This window comes from Musa acuminata, chromosome BXJ2-5 (assembly GCF_036884655.1).
Source record: "Musa acuminata AAA Group cultivar baxijiao chromosome BXJ2-5, Cavendish_Baxijiao_AAA, whole genome shotgun sequence".
NCBI lineage: Eukaryota > Viridiplantae > Streptophyta > Magnoliopsida > Zingiberales > Musaceae > Musa > Musa acuminata.
This window is the reverse complement of record NC_088342.1, coordinates 7,002,876-7,026,878: the sequence shown is the minus strand read 5'-3', so window position 1 is coordinate 7,026,878 and position 24,003 is coordinate 7,002,876. Positions and strand designations below refer to the sequence as shown.

Genomic DNA, 24,003 nt, shown 5'->3' with positions numbered 1-24,003 from the left:
TTAGCATCTACGAGCGAACAAAAAAATTGCAGATCGAGCAACTCTTTATCACTTTCATAGATGAAAACTCCAATGCGATAATGCTGACAAAATGTATTCCAATCGACATGTGATGACTGCAGAAGTGTACACAGCTCTGAGCTGGATCCACTCGCTGGTCTCTCTGTCACATGAACTCAGAGTCCACCTTCCTCCAGATAATTATGCGTATATGTACGAAACTAAACGCCGTGGTTCCTCGACGATGTCCAGTCTCCTCGGGCGGTAAGTCCGCCACGCAACAGTGGCGTAAATAAGGGCGTCAAACCCCCTGCGGAGCCGCGACCCGACTACTTCGCACCGGAGATGGTGGTGGAATAATGGGGCCTGCAGCATTGGCCAACTGGGAGAGGGGGTCTTTCTTCGAAAGGTGACTCCTTCCGAGACACCGGAGTTGCATAGTGCTGCTGCCGTTTCTGAGGAGCGCCCGCCAGCCGCCGAGCGCCAACTGAGACTATGTAAGTGCTAATGATGCATTGACCGGAAGAACTGCCCGGCCTTCAACTACAACGAAGCCGGGAAGCTGGAGCGTGATAGGGTGGGATGAAGCAGCGCTGCCTTGATGGGGATGTTGGGCATGCAACAGCGCCCTTGTACCAAACGCCACTCCCATGTCTCTTCCCCTTCCTTGTTTTTCTTGATTTGTGATGATGACGACTCCCTCCACACCAACATCTCGGAGCCCAGGTCCCTGAACAAGTACACCGCCTCCTCGCCCCCGACGCACCTGGTGGCCGCTGACTTGCTCCTTCCCCAGAACCTCCTCCCCAGCTCAGCCGGCACCCTTCCCACCGCTACCCACTTGTCCTCCTCAATCAGTTCCCACACGGCCCCCTGCCCGTCGCCGTCGCCGCCTACCAAACCCAGCTTCCCGCTGGGGCGCCGTACCAAAGCCGCCCACTCCAGCCGATCCGCCATGGGCGCCTTCACCTCCCGCCACGCCCTCCGCCCCAGGTCGAACCCCATCACGCTGTACGCCCGAGCGGAGGTCATCCAGTACATGGCCCCGTCGAGCGCGTGCACGCTCTCGTTGGGCGTCCACACCGTCAGCCGCACCGCGAATTCGACTGGCATCGGCCCGACCAGGGACCACCCGCCGGGCCCCGTGTCGTACATCTCCACCGTGGGCTCGTAGCAGGACCCCGACGCGCCGCCGGCGACTATCACGCTGAATGAGGAAGAAGAGTCGGACGTGGCGTCCACCCCGCGGACGACGATCCCGACGGCCGGATTGCGACGCGGCATCGTCAAATCCGGGAGGTTCCGGAACTGGCGGGTAAAAGGGTTCAGAAGAACGAGGCGGAGGTCAGAGGAGGCCGCGAGCTTGCAGAGGAGAGAACTACCCACGGGGGCCACGAGGCGGAGCGGGCAAGGGAAGAGGTCGAGGGGGAGCACGTGCCAGCGGTTGAGGGCGGGATCGTGGGCGTAGCAGGAGGGTCTACCGCGGGCGGCGCGCGCGGGCAAGGCCACGAGCCAGGGGGGTTGGCGGGACGGCGGTAAGCGAGAGCGGGCGCAGTCGAACCAGTGCTTGCAGGCCGCCATGGCGCGGGCTACAGCGTCCGGGGGGAGGAAGGAGAAGACGTGGGCGAGGAGATCCAAGGAAAGGTGCTCCCACATGGCCGCCACCTGTTGCTGTTTGTCGAATTGCCGCTCTTCGCTCTGCTTATTTTGGAATTACGGTAGCAAGAGCGATATCCCTGGTTGAGACTGATGCGAGGAGCAGAGGGAGGCGATAGGCTGACAGGAGGGAGCGCTGAAACACCCATGACATGACATTTTGAGACAGCGTCATAATTGAAGGTGATGATAGTGGTGGTGGTGCTGCTGTTGATAATGAATGAGGCGGATTATCTATAATTAGCCATCATTTCGTACGGATTAAAATATGGGACGGAGAGACATCATAGATGTGGAAGCATCTTATGCTTAGGATCAGGATTCCCTGTCTCGACAAGGACTGCCTCTCGTTTGTTGGACTCGCAGGTTGCAGACGAAAAGACCAGTGCCACTTTGTGCTGCAATCCCGACCAATATAAATGAGCCTTTTCCTGTTTGATGCCTTGACCAAGATAGCAGATCCACAGTCCCTGCCACTGGGTTGCCCATGTGGAGGCTCGTCTTTTTTATCGTATCGATTGCTGCTGCTGCGGAGGACTTCGTCCCCTTTTTATTTTTCCAGCAATCATAGCCTCCGTACCCGCACCATTTCCCTCAATTGTTTTGATGAAGAAAACGTGGGGCTCGTCGCAACGTCCAACCAACAGGCAGGTAGAATTGCGAGTGACGCTTGTGATGTAGGTGAAGTGTTTCGTATTTTGTGTGAGGATCGTGACGTGGGTCCAGAGATCTAGTACGAATGCGAACCGTTGGATCATATTTGAACACGTCCAAAAGTCGCATAGATTTGATTTCTCTCATTGAGAGAAGGAAAGGTGCAACGATCTTTTCTTGATTCGAGATTGGTCCCTTAAAGGAGCTGAAAGGCCATAGGGATCGCTGCTCCATTCGTTTCCGGTGAAGGTTATTTAGGAGATCGACATGTCAATAAAAGATATAATAGGGAAGAGTCACTTAGTGCTGCTGATTCTGTGTGTAATACGGAGAGGGAAGAAGGATCGGCTGGCTGACTCAGCGGTCGCCAAGTCATACATACATATATGCAGGAGGCTAATTTGGTCATTCACTGACGACGAAATCATCGTATTCTAATGCCGAATCCCAAAACATCCCAACCCTCCCTCCCGCCGCCGGACTCGTCGCAGCGGCTCCGCCTCCTTGCCTCCGCTCATCGGACCTATTCTTCTCGATGAATCTCTTCCAGATATGCTTAGTCAGTCGGACAGTTGGCCGACATCGTGTTGTTGGTGGAACCAATTTGATTCAGTTTTCCTGTGCGAGGGCTACTTTGTTTGCCCTCGTGTTTAGGGTGCACCTGAGCACTGGAAGAGCCCCATCATCGTCTCCGCCGCCGCCTCCTACAGCAGCAGCACACCCACCGGCAGCAGCTCTATCGTCTGCAGAAGTATTCTCCCCAACCACCAACGACTCCACCAACCCACTCTCTTCTCTCCTCCCTCTCTCCCTCAATCCCTTCAATGCCACCGTCGACCTCATTACCTCCCGACTCAAGCAGCAGCAGCAGCAGCAGCAACTATATGACGATGAACTGGGCGGAGGAGGAAGAGAATTACTGGAAGCCCATCTCCTTCCTTTCCTACGCCCGCAGGAGGTCTCCCGCATCCTACTCCGCTGCCAATCCCTCCCCGTCGCCTCCCTCCGTTTCTTCCGATGGACCCAATCCCACGTCCTCCCTTCACCCCACAACTTTGCGCTCCTCGCCCACATTCTCGCCTCCTCTGCCCATTCCTCTCAGGCCCTCTGCATCCTCTCGGACTTCGTCCGCACCTACAACCGCGTTGATGACGCCTTCCAGGCCCTCCTCGCTGCCTCCGCCGCCTGCTGCAATGGCCACCCTGCCGTCTTCGGTATGCTGGTCAATGTGTATACCAAACTAGGAAGGACCTCGGACGCCCTCGAAACCTTCAGGAGGGCGATCGAGTTGGGCCTCGCCCCTGATGCTGAAGCCTTTAATTGCCTCCTCAACTCTCTTGCCAAGTCCAGAAGCCTTGATCTGTGCTGGGACTTGTACGGCGAGATGCGGAGGATCGGTATCCCCTTGAACTCGTACACTTTCAACATACTGATACACGCCCTGTGCCGTGGCAGCAGCAAAGAGCGCATCAGGGCTGAGGACTTCTTGGAGAAGATGGAATCGGAAGGGTTCGATCCAGATGCCATCACTTACAATACCCTTATGGACGCGTACTGCCGGAGGGGCATGTTGGAAGACGCATTCCACCTTTACAGGATCATGCGTTACAGGGGTGTTGAACCCGATCTGATTTCGTACACGATTCTGATGAATGGCCTTTGTAGAGATGGTAAGGTCATCCAGGCACGACAGCTGTTCGACACAATGCTTCGCAGAGGCGTCTGCCCAGATAGCCGTTCGTACAACGTTCTATTAAATGGATACTGCAGGGAAGGCAAACTGAAGGAATCGAAATTACTGGTGCAAGAGATGATATCAGGTGGCTTGATGCCAGATGACTTTGCTTGCAGCACGATTGTTGAAGCACATATAAAGGGTGGGAAGCTGCTTCCTTGTTTGAACCTGATTGCATTGCTTCACAAAATAGGGATCATTATCTCTGTTGTTGTCTACAAGTGCCTCATCAATGCACTGTGCATGGAAGGCAGGCCGAGTGCGGCAAGGAGTCTGTTGAAGCGAATGCAGGTTGATGGATATGAGCCTGACCTAGAGATCTATAATTCACTTATGGACTCATTTTGTAAGTGTGAATCTTTGGAGTCAGAGGCTCTTGCTTTAAAGAATGAAATGGTTGGCAAGGGCATCAGACCGGACATTGTTACATATCGAATTCTCATCAAATGCCTATGCAGATCTGGCAAAACTTTTGAGAGTGAGAGCTTGATGAAGGAAATGATCGAGTGGGATATTCAGCCTGACCCTGGCATATGTGCTGCCTTGGTTGGTGGCTGCTGTGAGAAAAGGGATCTTGCTAAAGCAGAATCACTTCTGGTGTACTTTGCTGAAAAGTTTCAGATATATGAGAACAATGGCTACAATTCCCTGATCCGGTTATACTGTTATGAGAGAGAGATGTCTGAGACAATCGAACTGCTGGATAGGTTGCAGAAGCTAGGATACATTTCAAATGGTGAAACATGCAGAAGTTTGATACATGGACTGTCGAGAAGTAGGAACCATCATGGCAGTATATCATCTTGACGCAAAAATATAAAGGTCCACATGAATTTCACCTGCCGGCTTTGGTGGAGAAGATGAGTGACTGATGCACCTGTTTTGGGGGTGGAATGGACTATTTCCATCCATCATAAGATCAGAACTTGGCATGTTTCTTCATCCTTTTAAATCAGGTGTCTACTGCAAACTGACTTATCTACTCTTCTTTAATGAACTTCTCTTGTCTACTTCACTGTGTATTGTTTATCAACTACTTTTCAGCCTTATCTATCTATATTTTCTGTTAGATTTTTTTAGTAGAAGTATTATTCTCTATAATTTTTCTGCTTTGTTATTTGCTGTTTCTGCTAAAGTGCTTCATACATATTTGCTACTATGTCTTTCCTTGTAAGGTTCTGCCACTAAAAGAGTTAGTCTAGTTGCATGACTTCTGTTTTAATTTTCTTGTCATCTACAATCAATTTTATGGCCACTCTAGACTTGTTGATGGAAAACCTAGTAATAGAAAGGAATATTTGCTAGTGTTTTATTACTCTCCACCAAGATAAACATGTCACATTTTCTCTGTTAGAAAGGTAATGGCCATATGGGTACACCTTAATGTATGGTTTCCTGGATTATTCTAAGTGTTAAATTGTGATACACAAACAAGTCTTTACTTGTAAAAGTATCGTTTATTGATAAAAATGTTATACTGATTGTGAAAGTGGCTTTTGGAAGCAGATATATGTGACTGTTTAGCGATTTGCATCTGACAGTCTTTCTTGAAGAGTCAAGGATGAGATGCTCAAGCCTTTTATCAGTAGTAGAATCTTCTGTCTTATACATGCAATTGCTTCGTCTATTATGGTAATGTGCATCAGCACTCTGATAATTGAGTTCCCTCTAAAATATCCTAGGAATTTGTAGGATAAAAACGGCCATTGGACTACTCATGTGTCTTCTTTCCCCTTCTGCTTTTAGGCCGAAAATGCTTTAGCAACCTCTGTCTCCTTTTTTCTTTTTTTTGCTTTATATCTATTTGGGCTACATTATGTACTTTTTCTATTTTCTTATTTGCATGTGCCTTGGCTCTTACATCATGTTCATGTTACTCTTGCAGCTGATTGAGTCATCAATTTTATCATTTGCATCAGCTTTACAACTATCATCTTCTTTTAGATCAGCTATTTTCCGTGTGAGTTGATTGATTCTTCAGCTAACATGACTTTAGTTGGTCCTGATCAAATTTTGGTTTCGAATTACAGATTGCTGATGATGAAGGCACAGACCAGAACACTGCCTGTGGAGAATCTTGAAAGTAGTAAAGGACTTGGAGATGTCGCTAATGCTCAGAGTGATGGAGTGAGCAAAACACTTGGCAATTCAATTTATTATTGATAAGGTTCGGAACCCCTCGTCCATGGCAAATCGACGGATGACTGTAAGCAGTATGATGAAATAGGATGTGTCATTATACAGTATAAAAGTCATAAGATTAAGCAGTCATTATCGTGTTGCTTTTTATACAGCAATTGTACAGGAGCATGTATTACAGATTTCTTTTTTACAACACAAGATGTTGCTCTTTTTTATGTTTTTAGCTATACAGGTCAAATTTACGTGATGGGGTATTTGCAGAATCAGCGGTCGTCACCATTGAGCTCAAGATTCAACGTTGTTGTTTATTAGCATCAGAACTTTGTGAGATATGGCGTGCACAATGCTGGAATACCGACATTAAGATGATGGTGTGGTACACAGCTCCATTCACAAGCTTAAGGTGCTATTTGATTTAGAAGCATTTGAATTTGATGGTGATGTGCCAGCAAGCTACTTGCGTAAGTGCACAAAACTTGATGCGTGCGTTCCACAATGGCTTTTTGTGATTGCGGATGAGGAGTTTGGTGCACGGTGATAAGATCATATCAATTTCTCTTTTATTTATTTATGACAGTGTAATGCCTTCACAGGTATTCACAAAGCCATCGACGACGATACGACCCTCCGAAACGAGGCTTGCTTCAAAATGAGAGGAAACCAAGGAGCCACATGACACGGGATTCACAGGTATCCCATGCGTGAACGTACGCGTCGAGCCCGTCCGAGTCACGGGCCACCGAATTGCCGCTGCTCGGCTCTCTTGCTCTTCCCCTTCCGCTTCTACCTGACCTTTTATTGGGCGAAGCAATTTCTGGGCCCCACCTCGGGACCCAGATGTGTCAGAGGTAGCTGACTGGGGAATCTTTGGTTTTTGTTTTACTATGTTGCTATTTATATATAATGATATGTAATCTTTTTCTATGTTCTGGGGGACCGGCGACCTCACGATTAGAAATTGCTGTCTCTTCGGGAATATAGGGTTCCTTTTCCTCTCTTTCTCTCTCCTTGGCGCCGTCTCCGCCCAAGCCAAGTCCAACAAAGACTCCTCTTCCCAACAGATGCATATATTTCAGTCGTTGAATGGATCGCCGCAGCCCAAATAGCAAGCGTTTCGCCCAAATCTCTCCCCTTTTCGCAGCTCCGATCTCGCTCTGCCTTACCTCGGTAAAATCTCTCTCCCGTTATCTAGTTTGTCATAATACCCTTTTCCTCCCCTTTTTCCCGTAGGAATGAATGCATAGTTTTTGTTCGCTTTATTGTGCTTGTGCCTTGGACTGGAACCAGCAGCAGCCTCTGTTTTGGAGATCTGGCTGTTCAGCTCGATATCTTCTTATGCTGTTGGAGTGCTTAATTTCTTTATGTGGACGCCGTTATGTAGTAAATGCCCGATGGGCTCTTTCTTTTTATTATTTTCCTTTCTTGTTCACCCGATTCGTCTTGTTTAATCGGGTAGCTCCTCTGGGCTCTGGGACTGGTTGCTCTCGGCACCGCCCAATTATGTGGCATCTGCTCATGGTGACTAAAAGGAACACTTCTCTAATCGGTGCAAGATGCCATGATGAACTATCTAACTTTCATTATGAAGATGAGTTGCGGATATGTGAAGACAGAGATTATTATTACCTTTTATCCTGCTATAAGTTGTATTCGAGCAATAGGCATCTTATTGATATACTCACGATTCACAGAAATAGAGATTGCTATTGTTTGGTAGCACAGGGCGCGCCGTGTAGCATAGTCGTGAATTCAATTACCTTGTAGGTCTTGTGCTGCATCGTATTTGGCATTCTACATAATTGATGAAATTAGGTAGACAGAGATTATTATTATCTTTTATCCTGCTATAAGTTGTATTCGAGCAATAGGCATCTTATTGATATATTCACGATTCACAGAAATAGAGATTGCGATTGTTTGGTAGCACAGGGCGCTCCGTGTAACATAGTCGTGAATTCAGTTACCTTGTAGGTCTTGTGCTGCATCATATTTGGCATTCTACATAATTGATGAAATTAGGTAGACAGAGATTATTATTATCTTTTATCCTGCAATAAGTTGTATTCTAGCAATAGGCATCTTATTGATATATTCACGATTCACAGAAATAGAGATTGTGATTGTTTGGTAGTACAGGGCGCTCCGTGTAGCATAGTCGTGAATTCAATTACCTTGTAGGTCTTGTGCTGCATCGTATTTGGCATTCTACATAATTGATGAAATTAGCTTCCGCCTCATCTATGGTTGGGTTCCTGATTTGATCGCTTTTACTGCCATTTTTCTTTTCCTTGTATGTTTCACTTCCTCTATGGCCGATGTAAATGAAGCATATTTGCTTTTCTATGTTCTTGATCACTGCACCTTGTCAGGCTTATTCTTCACCAAGTTTTATGTCTGTCTAATTGAACAATGGAACTAGTAGCGGCATTGGATATGGACTGTTTTTATTGATGAAATCTGTAATTATGGTACTTAAGTTTCAAAAGTAGCATTTAACCTTAACTGTATCTCTGTGGTTCTTTGGATATTAGCATTATTAGATGTATTTCTTTTCTCCCCACTTTAGACCTTTATGCACTGGCAAAAGATTTGAATGAAAAGCTTGTTATATTGATAAGAAATTCATGCTGGAATTCAGCTCTCATTTGTTTGCTGATTGCTGTTTACACCTTTTGTTTAGTGACTGTCCCGAGAATTCTTCCGGTGCGGCATTCCTCATCATACTAAGAAGATTTTTGGGTGGTTTCATTCATCTTAAACTAGCTAATATGCCTAAGCAAAGGAGGTCATGGTCTCAGTCCTTTGACCGGCGATCTCGTGCATCACCTTTTCCATCTAGTTCTTCCTCACATAACCAACCTGAGTCTGCAGAATCAGCCAAGGACATCAAAGAATGGGAGGAGGTTCGATGCCCTGTGTGCATGGAACACCCTCACAATGCTGTTCTCCTCCTATGCTCCTCACACGACAAGGGTTGTCGTCCATTCATGTGTGACACTAGCTACCGTCATTCTAACTGTCTGGATCAGTACCGCAAGGCTTTTTCTGGATCCAAGCCACCACAGGATAATGGTGACACACAGCAACCAACCAAGCTCTCATGCCCTCTTTGCCGAGGTTCAGTTACTGGCTGGACAGTGGTGGAGCCTGCTCGTAGATATATGAATGCTAAAACTCGTAGCTGCTCCACGGAGTCATGTGCATTTAGTGGCATTTATGGGGAGCTAAGGAAGCATGCAAGGAAAGAGCATCCATCCGTGCGGCCATCAGAGGCAGACCCTGAGCGACAGCAAGACTGGAGAAGGATGGAACGGCAACGGGACCTTGGTGACCTATTCAGCATGTTTCGCTCAGCTGTAACCAGAGAGGAAGATGAGGTCAACATCAACGAGGACGATGAAGAGACCAATGGAAGCATGTTCATATTTCCCTCGGTCACTATGTTTTTGGTAGTACATGTGCATCGAGAAGGAGGAAACGACACCGGTCGATCATCTCTGCCACGGTCTTTCATTTCAAGCTCTTTGAGGGGTTCATCGAGGGGCCGAAGGAGAAGTGGGGTGGTCCCATGGGGAGAGTCCTTAAGCAATTCAACGTCCACTGGCACGCTTGATGGAGCAAATGACGATGAAGTTAACAATGATGGTGGATCCGATGTGGTAGATACAACTTCTCAACAGAACCAAGGAAGACAACGGAGGCAGGTTTGGATGTCAGATGATGACGGTGATGATGATGATGATGATGATGTATCTTGATGCTAGGCTCAATGTGTTAGGCCCAAAGCACGGATGTCAGATGATGACGGTGATGATGATGATGATGATGATGATGTATCTTGATGCTAGGCTCAATGTGTTAGGCCCAAAGCACTGTGCTTGTTTCTGCTCACTCGATATTGGATTAGTTGTGGGCTGCTATGCTTACTACCAGTTTAAGATGCCATATGCTTGTGGTGCCTTGCCATGTTAATTTTTTGTTTTAGCCTTATGAAGCACTGAGCTCGCTGCTGCGCGCCCATAGCTCATGGTTAGGCGTCGCTTTTATTGCAGCATTTGCTATTTGTAAACACTGTAAAGTTGTTGTTCAGGTTACTTGATGTTCTGCAAGTGTTCAGTTCGATCATCACAATACCCTGCCACAATCTCTACTGGAAACAAAGTTGTTAATCAATCACAAGGATGTCTGGGGACAAAAATTTGCAGTTATATACCTCAAAAATTGGCCACTCTTTCTTTTGCTGCAGTAACTTGTCCTGTGCTTCATATGCCGTAAACAAGGAGACCGGCTATCGAGCACCGGATGGCAGAAGCAGCTATCCGGTTATGGGGATAGCTCATGACTTGCAAGTTCTTGCGATTGATTAGGGAATGGTCGACAGCAATCATGTTCTTAGTATTGCTAAATATGATGCATGAATGAAATGAATGTTTAGTAGACACTTGCTAGTGTTTGTGGGCATAGAAAACAACACAGCACACATCACTTCTGACTGTTTGTTTCATATACAACAACAGCATATTACCGGAGACACGCACCCAACAAAACACTTCTTTGGTAGTTTATTATACAGATGCTGCTGCTATAATCAAATTCCACACCGTACCAATCTCTACAAATACAAAAGGTAGTGCAACTGTTCACTTACAGTGAGACGTACTACTACATGCCAACAAGCTGCTGCCGAACCCCACTCGACACGATACACATGCATTTACGATAGTTGCTTAAGAGGAATCATATACGCCCTCACACGCCACCTGAGCAAATGGCGAAGCACGTTCTACGTTTCGAGAGCAACGTCTCTCCCCAGTCATGAGCGAGACGCATCGAGCCGCAGCCTCGCTGTGAGCCACTTGCACACAGCATCCATCTCTTCCGGTGTCGTGTAGTGTTCGAGTCTGAAACATGCATTTGCATTGATTTAGAAGTGGAAATATGAAGTTGCTGCTGCAGCAGCAGGAGCGTACCCATTGAAGGTCTTGAACGTGAGATTTCGAAACCCAGACATTCTTAGGACCTCCGCGGACCTCTCCCCGTGGGCATAGGGAACGACTCCATCTCCTGCGACGAGAAAGCACAAGAGTAGATTCAGAACTCTCCGGCCTCGAGAGTAGATTTAGAACTCGTGTGGGAACCATAAGGTACCTCTTCCATGGCAGAGCAAAAGAGGCAAGGAGGCAGCCCGTCTTGCAGCATCTTGTGAACTATCCACCTTGGTCTTCAAGCTCCTAATCGTGTGGAACATGCACATGATTTGTTTACTTCGATTCATATTCCCAAAAAATTATAGAAGTGGTAGATTTCCTATATCAGAACAATCAAAGAGGACGCTATGATTTAGGTCGGAACAGACCTGGAACATGGAAGCCAGCCACTGAGACCAACAACTGCACTGAGGTTTATGGGGTATACATTGCCATTTCCATATTTACCATGCGTGAAGCAAGTGGCAGAGTACAGGGCAGCTGCAGCACCCATGCTGAACCCACCGATGCCAAGCTTCACTGTAACAATTGGAGGAGTGAGCGCATCATATCCAGCGAAATATAGATTTCCTCATTCACATCTATAATATAGAGCCAGATTTAATGTGCTGATCTTTAACAAAAGTACCATCAGGTGGCTCAGAAGACAGTAGATTTGCGATATGTGCTGCCGAAGCATCCATTCCATCAACATCATCAGCGCCATCCTCTGATATCTCCCCGATATCAAACCCTATGAGAATCATTGAAGGTGGAGCAGATCCGCAAGTATAGTAACAATCAGAAATTTAGCAGAGTTCAAGGAAAGAATGATCTCCAGAGCTGGAGAGTTACATGCTGTGCAGGCAAATCCACCAAACATTGCAACCGGTCGGGTAGGAGCAGTGGGGCATATCCACTTAATCTGCAATGGCACAAGTTTTAGTTTGAATCTGCAACGATCAATTATGCCTTCCGAAGCAGGAGAATAATGCACTAAGAAACCAAAAGGAACGATATCATCGTGAATGATAAAGCTCGCAAGTGATCGGTCTACACTTACGTTTGGCAGAGGAAGGGTTTCCACGAGGTGTGAGCAACTGCACCAGGAAAGCAGGAAGTCAACATAAACGAGTAATTAGTCCCCTGAAAACTGTACTAGACAACTACCATTCTACTGCAGCGAGGCAGATGGGTCATGTGATATCTGTGTCATAAAATCTTGTTCCTTGAACATCATGTTCGGCGACAAGATTGCAGGGTGGACACAAAAAGTTTGGTTCTTACTTCATTGCTGCAGCAGACTACCATGCGATGGCCTAACGAGGACTTACCTTGGAGAATACAGAGACAACACGAGGGTGAAGCAGGAAGCAACATGAAACCAAAAATGGCTTTGCTAAGTGAGGAGAAAGGTGAAGAGGTGGTGCAGAGCCTGCAAGGCATATTCTGTTTCCGAACGAGAACGACAAGGGTATGGCAACAAAGACATATGTTGAGTGTTGGGGGGTTTTGGATGGATTTGGGCAGGAGTTAAAAGAGATTCCCAGGAACAATCATCCACGCATTGACATTCTCCAGCTAGTCATGCCATCCTTCTGTTCCCGAAAAGAGATCGATGTGCCATTCAAGTACATCCTACGAAGCCAAGCGATGATAGGAACGAAACATTCTGAACGATAAGCCACTCGATCAGGAAATCTGCTTATGAGTGTTCTGTATCCAATCCTTAGTCTTGACACGAGGCGAAAACATCAAAGCCGCAGAGATCAGATTCTCAAAGACATACCTTGCTCCGGTATCGCCTAACCCATGAAGCCACACGATGGTAGCTTGGTGTCTTCCCTTCGGCCTTACCACGTAGCTTCTCCCGAACTCCACCGGCCTCCTGGTCGCACCTGCAATCCTCCATCTCAGTGAAGCAAGCACTAGCTTCGATGCAAGCACTCATGCATTACGACCAAGTGCGAGGAACCTAACCAGAAGCATACGAGCTGCTACCGCGATGCATTTCGACGGGAGAGGAGCAGTCGATGACCCTCTGCTGCTGCCGCAACGGGCTCCTCTGCATTGAAGAATCGCTCGATTGACCTCTATTTATAAGAATCGTTGGCGAATGGGATGCGAGAACAAGCCGGGAATCCGCATCGAACTACAGCGCTGCTCACTGCTTACGACTAAACCGCGGAGTAGTGCTTTTGGGAAGACCTAACAGCACCCGATAAGGAAAGCTAGAGGCATATAGAAGAAAAGGCATTGGAGCTTTCTTCTATGCAGAGAGTGACTGGTGGCACCACCAACTCTCGTTCGTGAGCCGTTTAGCCAATACGATAGGTAGAAGTGGAATGAAGGAAAGGGAGAGATGCTTGGGATTTGCGTGTGGGAATCGATGCTTGGGACACAGTGGAAGGAAGTGGGAACCAGCAGGAGTCCGAGAATATCTTCTGTCATCAACCATTCGGATCAGTGTCAGACCATTTTTGGTTGCTCGAAGAGTAGCGTCCAAGAATTGCATATCGTGCTCTCTCTCTTCACCGGTGCTTCTCTCATAATCAAATGATCTCGTCATTCAATGCTGAGAAGAGTCCAAAAGACAGAATCAAATGAAAGATCAGCTCACGGCGACACAAACAGAGAACGAAGTAGATTGGACACTCGTACTCTCTGGCCTTCACACCATGGATAGATAGATAGATAGATAGATAGATAGCTCATGACATTAGCAGATAGGTAAACTTAGGGAGTCGTACGTAATGCCACGGGATCCAACACATTATTTGTGTCATTATCTTATCGATTCGATCGAGAGCTTTTCATATTTGACATTGAGGTCCCATCTCAAAAGAAAGAGAGATCTCCACCCATGATAGCGAAGTGTTCAGGTCGAAGCCTGCTGCCCTACCGTGCAAATGCAAAAGGAATAATTGGACTCACCATGGACTATAAATTGTCTCTCTCTTTATACCTCCATTTCAGAAAGGTCTGCAACTAATTTGGTTCCTCGGCTCCTCTTCATTCAATGGGAATCCCATATGGTACACCTTTATTTTCTACTTTACTAGTTTTGTGAAGATGATGGCAGGCAGCCATATGAACAAACGATATTTCATACGCCACTGATCCAAATTGATTACTAAAAAAGATAAAGAAATTGTGTTTAGTGTGAAGAATGCTTTATATTCTCTTCATTTTCCCGTATAATGCATTGAACATGATGGTGATGGCAAGCTTTGTTTTGTCACTCCCAAGAGCGATCCAATAGAAGCCAACTTTGAAGTCGAAGAAAGTAGTGGAGAATCCTTCTGAAAACAACAATATCCAAGGAAAAAAGCTGTGCAGAAGTCAAAGTGGCTCTACGTGCGCTGATAAGCATCTCTTCTTCTTCTTCTTCTTCTTCTTTCTCGATTTCACTGACTTCCTTGTTTGTGTGGATGGCAGAATCCGTGTTAGACATGCGACGAGGAGATGCTGTCTTTTCTGTAGCCCTTTGTCATGCTTATCCATGTTATGATCGTTTCCTAGGAAACTGCATGAAGCCAGTCGCTCGTCCTCCGCGTGAGCTGACACGTCGTGGTTACGTCTTTTGTGTGCTGCCGCATGCAGGAATCAACGATGCTCCGATCACGGCGTAGGGCTGTGCAATGTCAACTGTTCTTGATCGAGTGCGCACCAGAAGAAAGATGCTCCGATCCACAAGTAGCATTCGAACACAACGGTGACAGGTCATTTATATTAAGTCTCCGTATGGAATGACCGATTCCGATGACGATCGACTGTCTTTTAAGTATTGATGTGTTTTAGGTAGAAGAAAGGGACGTTTACCTGCAGATCGGAACTCATAGCACACTGTATCTTTGGATAATATGAATACTAGAGGAGACTATAGTGCGGTTGGAAATTTTGATTCTGATGTAGCATAGGAGAAGCTATTAATCCAAATAAACTCAAGGAATCAAATGAGGCTGTGGGAGGATCCCCTCAACACAGCCTCCTATCATAGGAGGTGCAGGGTGAGCAGGACGCAGTGAAGTAACACACAATTCCGGCGGCTCTGCAATCGAAGCACAGTGCTATCGAGCTGACAAGATCGACGACACATCCAATGAATAAGTCGTTGCCGATTGGGTATCCAACTCCAGCATTCCGGCTGCCGCCGCATGTGTATCCTTGGCGCCCGCCTCATCGAAAACGTCCGGCTCGGGGGATAGGAGGCTCGAGATGATCATGTCCGGCTTCGGTGGGTCGTCGTCGACGGCGATCCTACCCTCGAGCATGTCCACCACGCGTGCCATGCTCGGCCGGGTCTCCGCCTTCTCCTGGATGCACCACAGCGCCACATGCACCAAGGTGCGCACCTCCTTCTCGTCCGGTGGCCCTTCGACGCTCTTCAGCCTTTCGTCGACGACCTCCATCATCCTCCCCTGCCTCACCTTCTCGCTCACGATCTGGGGGAAGTAGGACCACTTCCTGCGCGAGGCGACGTCTCCGTCCACCAGCTGCACGCTACGCCGCCCTCCGACCATCTCCAGCAGCACCATCCCGTAGCTGTAGATGTCGGACTTGTCGGAGACGCCCGACCCGATGATCCACTCGGGGGCCAAGTAGCCGCGCGTCCCCCGGATGGTGGTCACCACCCGGCTCTCGTCCTTTCCCATCAGCTTCGACAGCCCGAAGTCCGCCACGACGGCCCGGAAGCCCTCGTCGAGCAGGATGTTCTCTGGCTTGACGTCGAGGTGGAGGACGCGGGCGCGGCAGTCGTGGTGGAGGTAGCTCAGGGCCTTGGCCACGTCGACGGCGGCACGGTACCTCATGGCCCATGGCAGGCACCGCCGGCGGCCGTCGTGGTCCTTCCGGGCGGAAGGGAAGATCCACTTGTCCAGGGATCCGTTCGCCACGAATTCGTAGACCAGGAACTTTGGGCCGGCTGGGACAATGCAATAGCCGAGGAGGCGGACGAGATTGACGTGTTGTATGCTGGCGATGGCGGAGACCTCGGAGCGGAACTCACGGTCCCCACGCTCAGCCGCCTCAATCCGCTTCACGGCCACGGGCGTTCCGTCGTCGAGGATCCCGCGGAACACCGACGCCGAGGAGCCGCGCCCCACCAGGGCCTGGAAGTTGTCGGTGGCCACCACGAGATCGTCGAGTCGGAACTTGATGGGCAGGCCCGCGACCTTGCGGAGGAAGCTATACTCGACGCGGAGCTCCTCCCGCTCAAGCGCCGACCACCTCGCCGCGGACATCTGCATCCGGTCGAGCGCCGTGTACAAGGTCAACACCCAGGCCAAGATGGCCAGGATGGCGGCAAAGACCAGGCCGGACACGATGTAAGAGGCAGTGGACGGTCCGAGGCAGATCCACAGGACGACGAGCAGGACCAGGAGGCTGACGACTGCAGAGGCGGCAAAAACCTTTGCTCTCTTGGCCTCCATGAGAGGAGGTTTGTGCGTGAAATTAAGCTTGGGAGAGAGAGAAGGTGGATGAATGTGATTCGAATCCCTCTTGCAGTAGTATTGCCATGGTTTGGTGATCAACGCTGGGGTGTTTTATCGCTGTCGGAACTGAGAAGTGGTCTAACAAAACTATGAAGTGAAACTGTTCTCCTCTTTTTCTTACAATACTTCACTTGTGTTTCAGGAAACTTTGATGGTTTATTGGAGGAACACTTCAACTCGAACGTAGGCAACCTCAGACTTTGTTGTCTGAAAGGTGACGAAATAATATTTTCACTGGACTCGGGCAGGAGGTGAAGTTGGTTTTCATTGACTGGCTCTTAAAATGACATCACTTTGGACCCGATCAATGTTGACCAGAGAATTCCACATTCGAGCTGTGAACGCTCGATGCAGGTTTGTCTTCTAGGATTCGATGCAAATCCAAATTTTGTTCTCCACTTCAAAGCTCCACCTGTTTGATCTCCATGAGTGATCCTCCCTAAGATATACCATTTATTGGGTGCAAGTAAAAAGGTCAACTATTTATTCTATTCATTTTCCATAGGTAGCCATTGGAAGGTTGACTACGATGGGGTGAATTGTTTCCTCTATTTCGGCTAACATTAACACCTGAAGATATACCATTAATTTACAGAAAAACAAAAAACTACTGACACAAATGATGACACGCAGAATAACTTTGAGAAATAATGTGCGACAACAAGTAGGTCTATTTCAAATAGGATAATGTAAAATAAAAATAGATATGAAGAACAAGCATCACAAAACATTATACTTTGATATAAAGAGCACGCAAGCTCCTAATTCCAGCAAAAGAACAGGTTGCTCGCAGCATAAAAGGCATCGAATTCAGCACAAGATTTCTCGAAACTTGGCTCCACATCAACTACACGACTGGTCTCCACGACTTCTCAAATGGTAAAGATCCAAGTTCAACTCCTTCGGGCAAGATAATTGAAATGGTTCAGAGACTTGAACTACATGATGCTGTGAGAGCTCACTGCATATGGACACCTGAACTAAGAAGGGCCTAATCGAATACATCATCATCGTCATCGGGAAGGGGTTGGGCAGCAGCTGCAGCCAACTCTGCTTCATGCCTGAAAATCAAAGATAACACGGTTAGATAACCAATATCGAGAACCTTAACATGAAGTGACATGACCAGCTGACAGATACAGTGGGCCATTGAACACACAATGAACATTAGAATGCAACAATTTCACTTAATGAATTCAGATTCCAAAGTTTTCTCACTACATCTTTCGGCAATTAAGTACCAAATATAACTAGTTATCTTGCATGATATAATGACTTTTAAGCAACTAGGAATAAGAATTTGCAATTTTAAATTATAACTGACAAAATGTTTATACAAACCATCTGTTATTTAGACCTAGTGAAACATTTGACAATGCTTCAAGAAGTTATCTGATCTAATATACACAAAATACCGTGCGAGTCACCAATTCCGAGAGACATCTAAGATAAACACCAAAACTTCTTCGATGTCATAACTCAACCAGGAAAACATTTAGAATCATGGGGCCGAAGTTTGGAGCAAATAACTTTTGGAACCATAGAGAGAGTTTTCAAACTATTGATCAGGAAGTTAAGGTGCACTTACTGTTGCTGTGCAGCCAGATCAATCTGAACTTCTGGAGGCGCAAGAGCTGGAGATTCAACAAAGTGAAGATTTGGGTCCCTGCCAACAGAATTGTCATCAAGTTTACCTTGTATATATATATTCAGATATGATGCTTACACAATTTCTCATTACCCTGCAAGTTTTCTAGCAAGATAGAGGAAGGGCTTCTCGAAGTTATAATTGCTCTTTGCAGAAATCTCATAGTATTGGAGGTTCTTCTTCCTGTGGAATGTAACTTGCTTTGCTTTAACCTGCCTGTTCTTCACATCAACCTTGTTGCCACATAGAACAATTGGAATATTCTCACAGACCCTGCTTTGAGAACAAAATGGGTAATAAAACAGTTTGAAATGTGAACAAAACATGCGCTGATTCAGTCCCAAGTATTGTCAAACAACCTGCACAGGTCCCGGTGCCATGTTGGAACATTTTTATAAGTCAACCGGGCAGTCACATCGAACATGATAATGGCACATTGGCCGTGGATGCTGTGGACGAAAAAAGAAATCAAGTTAAAAACAAATAGCGTCACACAAACTTTACTGCCGTAGATCATCATGTGACTCTAAGCAGCAGCAGTTATAGAATTAAAAGCAAATTTGCTTAGCACACAAAAACAGTAATGGAAAATATGAACTTCGTTAAAGGAATGTCCTATTAAAACTTGTTATCACATCACAGGAAACTGAAAGTTCAGGCAAACAAGAACATTAAGGTCCCATGATCCAACAATTTATCATGGTGACAATTTACTAGTCAAACTCCAATGATATTGGATCATAACATGATCTACCTGTCATGTTAATCATAGACATACCAACATCTAACATGGACATGACAAATAATTTAAATGTGTGTGCTTCATGAGTTTACATCAACACCCAAAATGATTAAATATATATTATGTCAAGAAACAATGAATTCACTTTTTTTTAACTGGATAAATAGCTGCTCAAGAGTAACAAAGTCGGTTTCATAAGGCCACTTGATCACCCAAGTAGAGTTTAAATGATTGCCGACTTAAAAAAAAGCCTCTACCCATGCAAAAATGAACTTGTTATTCCGTGGACTCTTTTACGGAAAGCTACTTGTATGCCTAATTATTCTTTATTACCTCCACAAGTTTATCATACCTTTTCACCTGTCTCCAGAGTTCTCAATCAATGACCTATTTCTGCTAACTTAAAGTATTTCACAGGAAAAAAGTCCATCGAACTCGAAGGGAAATAAAAATAAAAATTTTCAAAAACAAGCTCATCTTCCACAGATAACAGGACTTTCGAACAGTCGGTGAGAAATCAGATATCGCATAAGAGAACTATATGTAAAAATTAAGCTTCTCGTTAAACAAGTAATGTCAAATCATCAACCTGAATTGTGTAAATGATATTAAAACACACTCACTTTTATTTAACGCCAAGAAGCCTCCACCATTCAATGTGGCAAACATCTAATTATGATAATCCCTAAGACCTCATTCATTTTGTTTACATATTAAAAGGTATCAATACCACACTAACAGCTTCAGCAAGAGCAATTAACTAGTACATCAATACTTAGAAACACCATGTGTTAGAAGTTAATTTAATTTTGCTTCAGAACCAAACTAGTGAAGCAGTTAATTAGCCGAAAACCAAAGAATACAACCAAATTCATTTACATTTATTTTTCCTAAGACCATGATCAAAATAAAAGCAGAGAGTTCAATACTTACTAGTATCCATCTCTGAGGCCACCAAATTTCTCTTGACCAGCCGTATCCCAGCAATAAAACCTTATCTTCCCACAGTTTGTAAAGAAATCCAACGGATGGACCTCGACACCAATTGTGGCTAAAAAAAAATCAAAATTCTGTATATTTGACAAGAGAAGGTAAAAGAAAAGATATGTCCAGACACAGTCACAGTACTTACGTTCATACTTCTTCTCGAATTCACCAGTAAGATGCCTCTTAACAAATGTAGTTTTCCCTAAATCATAGCATTAAGAAAGTAAATGATTAAATTGACAAGAACACCTGCAAAACTATTCATCTTTTTGAACTAAAAAAAGGTGCAATTCTTTGAGTTCCAACTGCACGTAAAGGAAGCTACTCGTTGTCAAGGAAGAAACATCATGCAATTCGACTAGCACAGGCAGAGGAAACAAAAGCATTACCGAGAAATACGGAAGAGTAAGACCGAAGAAAAAGGCTTTAGAATTAATATAGAATTTAATACAGATAATGTTGATCCGGTAATAGCAGTCTCCGCGAAACCTCAGAGGCACCAGGAATTTTATGCAAAAATAAATAAAAATATAATAAAATAACCAAGGAGACGAGAAAACCATTCCAAGGATCAAGGATCACAAGGCCAAACGAGAAAAGAGATAGGAGGACATCTCACCGGTCCCTCCATCACCGACGAGAACGAGCTTGAAGCTCGGGTAATCGACGGTCTGTTGATTCGGCAACGCCTGCAAACAATAGCGGCGATCAAAATAAGTAGAAAAGAAGAAATCAATAAAAAAAATCCCACACGTAAGAAGGAGGAGGCGAGAGAGCAGATGGAAAGTTCCTACCATTCGAACGATCGATCGATCGCTCTCGCGAGGGACAGACGAAGAGGGGCGAGTCCGAAGGAGGAAACGTCAAGATAGGGAGCGGCGCGTATATATAGTACACACAGACGCGAACCCTAAGTCTAGATGCTTTCATTTTTCCTGTCTCTGCTTCGTTTGAACGCGACATTCCTGGCCGTTGGATTCATTAACATCGCGTCCGCAAACGCCGTTGTGATCTATAATATCCGCTCAACGCTGCCGCTTCCAGTGGGCTGGGCTTTGTTGGGTTTGGGCATTCAAACATGCCTCTCCTTGGCCCAAACCATGACAACAATGCGTGGCTATTCTGCTTCGGACAGACCCGTCGTGCAGGAGTTCCGTTATTAGGGTTTGATCAACTTTGACCGGGTGACGAGATGTCACGACTTTTTAAATATTACATTATATAATCATCAAGGTTTCAAAACAAATAAGCTATCAGTTAGTCGATATTATATTACTTCATCTTAAGTTGTCAATTGATTATTTCGCATGAAAGTGGAAGTTATATATATATATATATATATTCTTGGAAGTGTTCCGTCGCTTCGAGGTGCTCCTCGAACACACTTAGATCTTACACAAGCGATCAACATCGGGAGAATGTCCCGACTCGACCATTCCAACACTTAAATCAATAGAGTAAGCGGATGTGGATTTATTATGGCTCAAAAAAGTTTAAATAGAGCTCACTTGCCCTGTCTTATTTTGAAGGCTACTATTATACCTAATTCATCGGTGGAGAGTGGCCAATCGCTAGTTCTCCCTTGAGCCATTAGCATACCTAATTTATGCTAATGGCTAGTGAACACATCTTTCTAACGGTTGCATTAGGGAAGAATGGTTGGGGGCGCACCATTTGTCAGGGCAAGAGCTACTAATTATAAATGTCCTATAAGTCAATCACATAAGTGATGACACGTGTGACATGATATGCATTCTTTTACTTATTATATTTTGACATTTTATCGCTTTATATTGCTTGTTGCATATATGCATATATATTGTGATGTTCATAAATCCGTGTAATGAGAATCGAATCGTGATAAAATTATGATAATGAGACTGATTCACCTTTAAACATAGACCATAAATAATTCTAATCATAAGTTACTTGAAAAGGACATCGAGATAACCGAACAGACTAGTGTGCCGTATACTCGTCCATATGATGGAAGCAACTGGTCTCATAATTGCTTGTGTGGGAACACTAGGGCTATAGTACAAGTGTACATTGGAGAATTAGTTTATTGATTGATCCGCTCACGAAATGTTGGATGGTTAATGATACCTCATTGTCAGATAATGATTTTGTTGTCCCAATGGTATACATGGTCCTTAGACTTGAGACATCAAGGAAGTTCTACATGAGTATTTCATTTTTTGATACCTAACTTGTAGGCTTGGAAGTTTCAAAACTAACGCAGTCGATCATTGGGAGTAACAACCAATCGTACGAGGACTATTGAGTATCGATAAAAGATCATCCACTCTCGATGTCATGGGAGAAATATGCCACGTATTCTTACTCAGATAAATCCCTGGTCAGGGTCATTCGGATTGAGAGAGCATGAGTTTTCCGAGAGAATCTGATTAGAGTGAGACTCAAGGAGAAACCGTATGAGTTTGATAGCACCATGTTTGATATACAGTCTCTGAGATATTAGACAGATAAAGAACTATAGATACATGATAACTGAAGACAAATAGGTCCAAAGGATTAGCTTCCCCAGTATCGTTTGGGGGCTGTGGCGTAATGACAATGTACGTCCGCAATCGATGATTCGAGTGAATTATTATGGAGATAATAATTCACTAAGCTAGAAGGAGTTCTGATAGGTATGACTTATGACCAACTCGATATTGGGTCTAAAGGGTCACACACATATGATAGGTGTTACGACGAGTAAAGGTTCAGATATAAGATATCCGTTGGAGCCCCTATCTTATTGGATTTCCAATAAACTCCTGAATTATTTGATCCCTATGGATAAAATCCAATAAGAGTCAATGAGAGATTATTGGATAGAGATACATTAATCTAAGAGACTTAGGTAGTTGAATAGAGATCCAATACCCAATAGGGTATGATCTATTAGGGTTAAATTGACAATGGACCTCTATAAATAGGAGAGGACTAAACACTCATACGCTAAAGGTTTCTTGGTTGCCACCTTATATTCTCCTCTTCTCTTCTCCTTTTTAGATAGCATGCGTAGAGATTTGGGCAACAATTGGAAGAGTATCGTTACAGCCCTATTGTGTGGATCATCTCTAGAGTGGAGAGCACTTAACCTCCTTTATCCCCTCCTACAGATCTACAAGGATATATGATCTTCCTAAGTAAAACATAATCTTTTATATATGTAGTTTTTGGTTCGATGGATTTTGCACATCATCTTTACACGATAATGAACATATCATTGGGAAATTTGGAGATTTTTGTTTTATGTTATTCCATTATGCATGTGATGTCTCCCTTAGATATCCTTATAAGAGCATGCTTGAAATGGATAAGGGATGTGGCTCAATGTCAAGTGCTTAGAGAGGAGAGCTCTATTAGAAAATTTGGGATGACATCACATAGGCAGTAAAAGAACAAAAAAATAAAATCCTAGAATTTCTATAAAAATAAAAAGTTTCATCGTCATGCGAAAGTTGGTTTGTAAAAACCCACGAAACTGAAAAAACTATATGTAAGAGAATTACCTAAGGAGATCATATATCCCTAAAAACCTACAGATTTGTGGGAGAGGATGAAGGAGGTCAACTGTCCTCCGCTCTAGTGGTGATCCTCATGGTAGGGGCTATGAATATGCTCATCAAATTATTGCCCAAAACTCTTTCCTGCGCACACCATGCAATCAAGAAGGGGCTACCCCCTTGGCTATCCATACACCCCACGTAGGGGCTACAGTACGAGGAGGAGAGGGAGAGAGGAGAATAGGAAGAGGTAACAAAAAAGAACCTCTAGTCTATGGGTCTTTGGTTTCCTCATATTTATAAATGCTTCATATAAACTTAACTTTAATAGATCTTGTGGATCTCCATCCAATTACCAAAATCTCTTAGATTAGCAGGTCTCTACCCAATAATCTCTTATTAGTTATTATTGGATCTCATCTAATAATTTATGAGCTTATTAGACATCAAATAAGATAG

General features: G+C 45.1%; 6 protein-coding genes across 7 annotated transcripts; 2 read left to right on the top strand and 4 right to left on the bottom strand.

The window, feature by feature from the left end:
* Positions 1 to 26: 26 nt before the first annotated feature.
* On the bottom strand, positions 27 to 2,094 carry LOC103984815 (F-box only protein 6-like). The gene has a single exon (XM_009402374.3). The coding sequence runs from the start codon at positions 1,654 to 1,656 to the stop codon at positions 544 to 546; it is 1,113 nt and encodes a 370-aa protein (XP_009400649.2). The 5' UTR covers positions 1,657 to 2,094; the 3' UTR covers positions 27 to 543.
* LOC103984683 (pentatricopeptide repeat-containing protein At5g40400) lies at positions 1,906 to 6,402 on the top strand. Its single transcript, XM_009402233.3, has 2 exons — positions 1,906 to 5,001; positions 6,076 to 6,402. The coding sequence occupies exon 1, from the start codon at positions 2,846 to 2,848 to the stop codon at positions 4,850 to 4,852; it is 2,007 nt and encodes a 668-aa protein (XP_009400508.2). The 5' UTR covers positions 1,906 to 2,845; the 3' UTR covers positions 4,853 to 5,001; positions 6,076 to 6,402.
* A 140-nt stretch (positions 6,403 to 6,542) lies between these two features.
* On the top strand, positions 6,543 to 10,312 carry LOC103984684 (uncharacterized). 2 transcript variants are annotated; one of them, XM_065108401.1, is made up of 3 exons: positions 6,543 to 7,035; positions 7,143 to 7,354; positions 8,868 to 10,312. In XM_065108401.1, the coding sequence occupies exon 3, from the start codon at positions 8,956 to 8,958 to the stop codon at positions 9,943 to 9,945; it is 990 nt and encodes a 329-aa protein (XP_064964473.1). In that variant the 5' UTR covers positions 6,543 to 7,035; positions 7,143 to 7,354; positions 8,868 to 8,955; the 3' UTR covers positions 9,946 to 10,312. The 2 variants fall into 2 exon arrangements, with proteins under 2 accessions (XP_064964473.1, XP_064964472.1); XM_065108400.1 differs by having other exon boundaries at positions 6,845 to 6,877.
* Positions 10,313 to 10,727: 415 nt separating this feature from the next.
* On the bottom strand, positions 10,728 to 13,334 carry LOC103984685 (uncharacterized). The gene is made up of 9 exons (XM_009402235.3): positions 13,135 to 13,334; positions 12,944 to 13,052; positions 12,218 to 12,254; positions 12,010 to 12,079; positions 11,804 to 11,908; positions 11,544 to 11,694; positions 11,336 to 11,418; positions 11,158 to 11,251; positions 10,728 to 11,088 (listed from the first exon to the last, which is right to left on the bottom strand). Exons 1-9 carry the CDS (start codon positions 13,223 to 13,225, stop codon positions 11,001 to 11,003), a joined length of 828 nt encoding a protein of 275 aa, XP_009400510.3. The 5' UTR covers positions 13,226 to 13,334; the 3' UTR covers positions 10,728 to 11,000.
* A 1,720-nt stretch (positions 13,335 to 15,054) lies between these two features.
* LOC103984686 (probable receptor-like protein kinase At5g20050) lies at positions 15,055 to 16,717 on the bottom strand. Its single transcript, XM_009402236.3, has one exon. It carries the CDS (start codon positions 16,584 to 16,586, stop codon positions 15,225 to 15,227), a length of 1,362 nt encoding a protein of 453 aa, XP_009400511.2. The 5' UTR covers positions 16,587 to 16,717; the 3' UTR covers positions 15,055 to 15,224.
* A 543-nt stretch (positions 16,718 to 17,260) lies between these two features.
* On the bottom strand, positions 17,261 to 20,910 carry LOC103984688 (GTP-binding nuclear protein Ran1B). Its single transcript, XM_009402237.3, has 8 exons — positions 20,821 to 20,910; positions 20,646 to 20,715; positions 20,172 to 20,228; positions 19,973 to 20,090; positions 18,657 to 18,746; positions 18,391 to 18,570; positions 18,238 to 18,315; positions 17,261 to 17,710 (listed from the first exon to the last, which is right to left on the bottom strand). Exons 1-8 carry the CDS (start codon positions 20,821 to 20,823, stop codon positions 17,641 to 17,643), a joined length of 666 nt encoding a protein of 221 aa, XP_009400512.1. The 5' UTR covers positions 20,824 to 20,910; the 3' UTR covers positions 17,261 to 17,640.
* Between the last annotated feature and the right edge of the window lie 3,093 nt (positions 20,911 to 24,003).

Bases quoted from the DNA above. Each gene is read 5' to 3' on its own strand.
- LOC103984815 (XM_009402374.3), bottom strand. From the start codon at position 1,656: ATGTGGGAGCACCTTTCCTTGGATCTCCTCGCCCACGTCTTCTCCTTC.
- LOC103984683 (XM_009402233.3), top strand. From the start codon at position 2,846: ATGAATCTCTTCCAGATATGCTTAGTCAGTCGGACAGTTGGCCGACAT.
- LOC103984684 (XM_065108400.1), top strand. The intron at 7,355-8,867 runs GTAAAATCTCTC...CCTTTTGTTTAG, and splicing joins TCTCGCTCTGCCTTACCTCG to TGACTGTCCCGAGAATTCTT.
- LOC103984685 (XM_009402235.3), bottom strand. From the start codon at position 13,225: ATGCAGAGGAGCCCGTTGCGGCAGCAGCAGAGGGTCATCGACTGCTCC. The intron at 12,255-12,943 runs GTATGTCTTTGA...TTCCTGGTGCAG, and splicing joins TTAGGCGATACCGGAGCAAG to TTGCTCACACCTCGTGGAAA. The intron at 11,252-11,335 runs GTACCTTATGGT...TTCTCGTCGCAG, and splicing joins TTTGCTCTGCCATGGAAGAG to GAGATGGAGTCGTTCCCTAT.
- LOC103984686 (XM_009402236.3), bottom strand. From the start codon at position 16,586: ATGGAGGCCAAGAGAGCAAAGGTTTTTGCCGCCTCTGCAGTCGTCAGC.
- LOC103984688 (XM_009402237.3), bottom strand. The intron at 18,571-18,656 runs GTTGTTTGACAA...TTCTCAAAGCAG, and splicing joins TGGCACCGGGACCTGTGCAG to GGTCTGTGAGAATATTCCAA. The intron at 18,316-18,390 runs GTAATGAGAAAT...TTCTGTTGGCAG, and splicing joins CTTGCTAGAAAACTTGCAGG to GGACCCAAATCTTCACTTTG.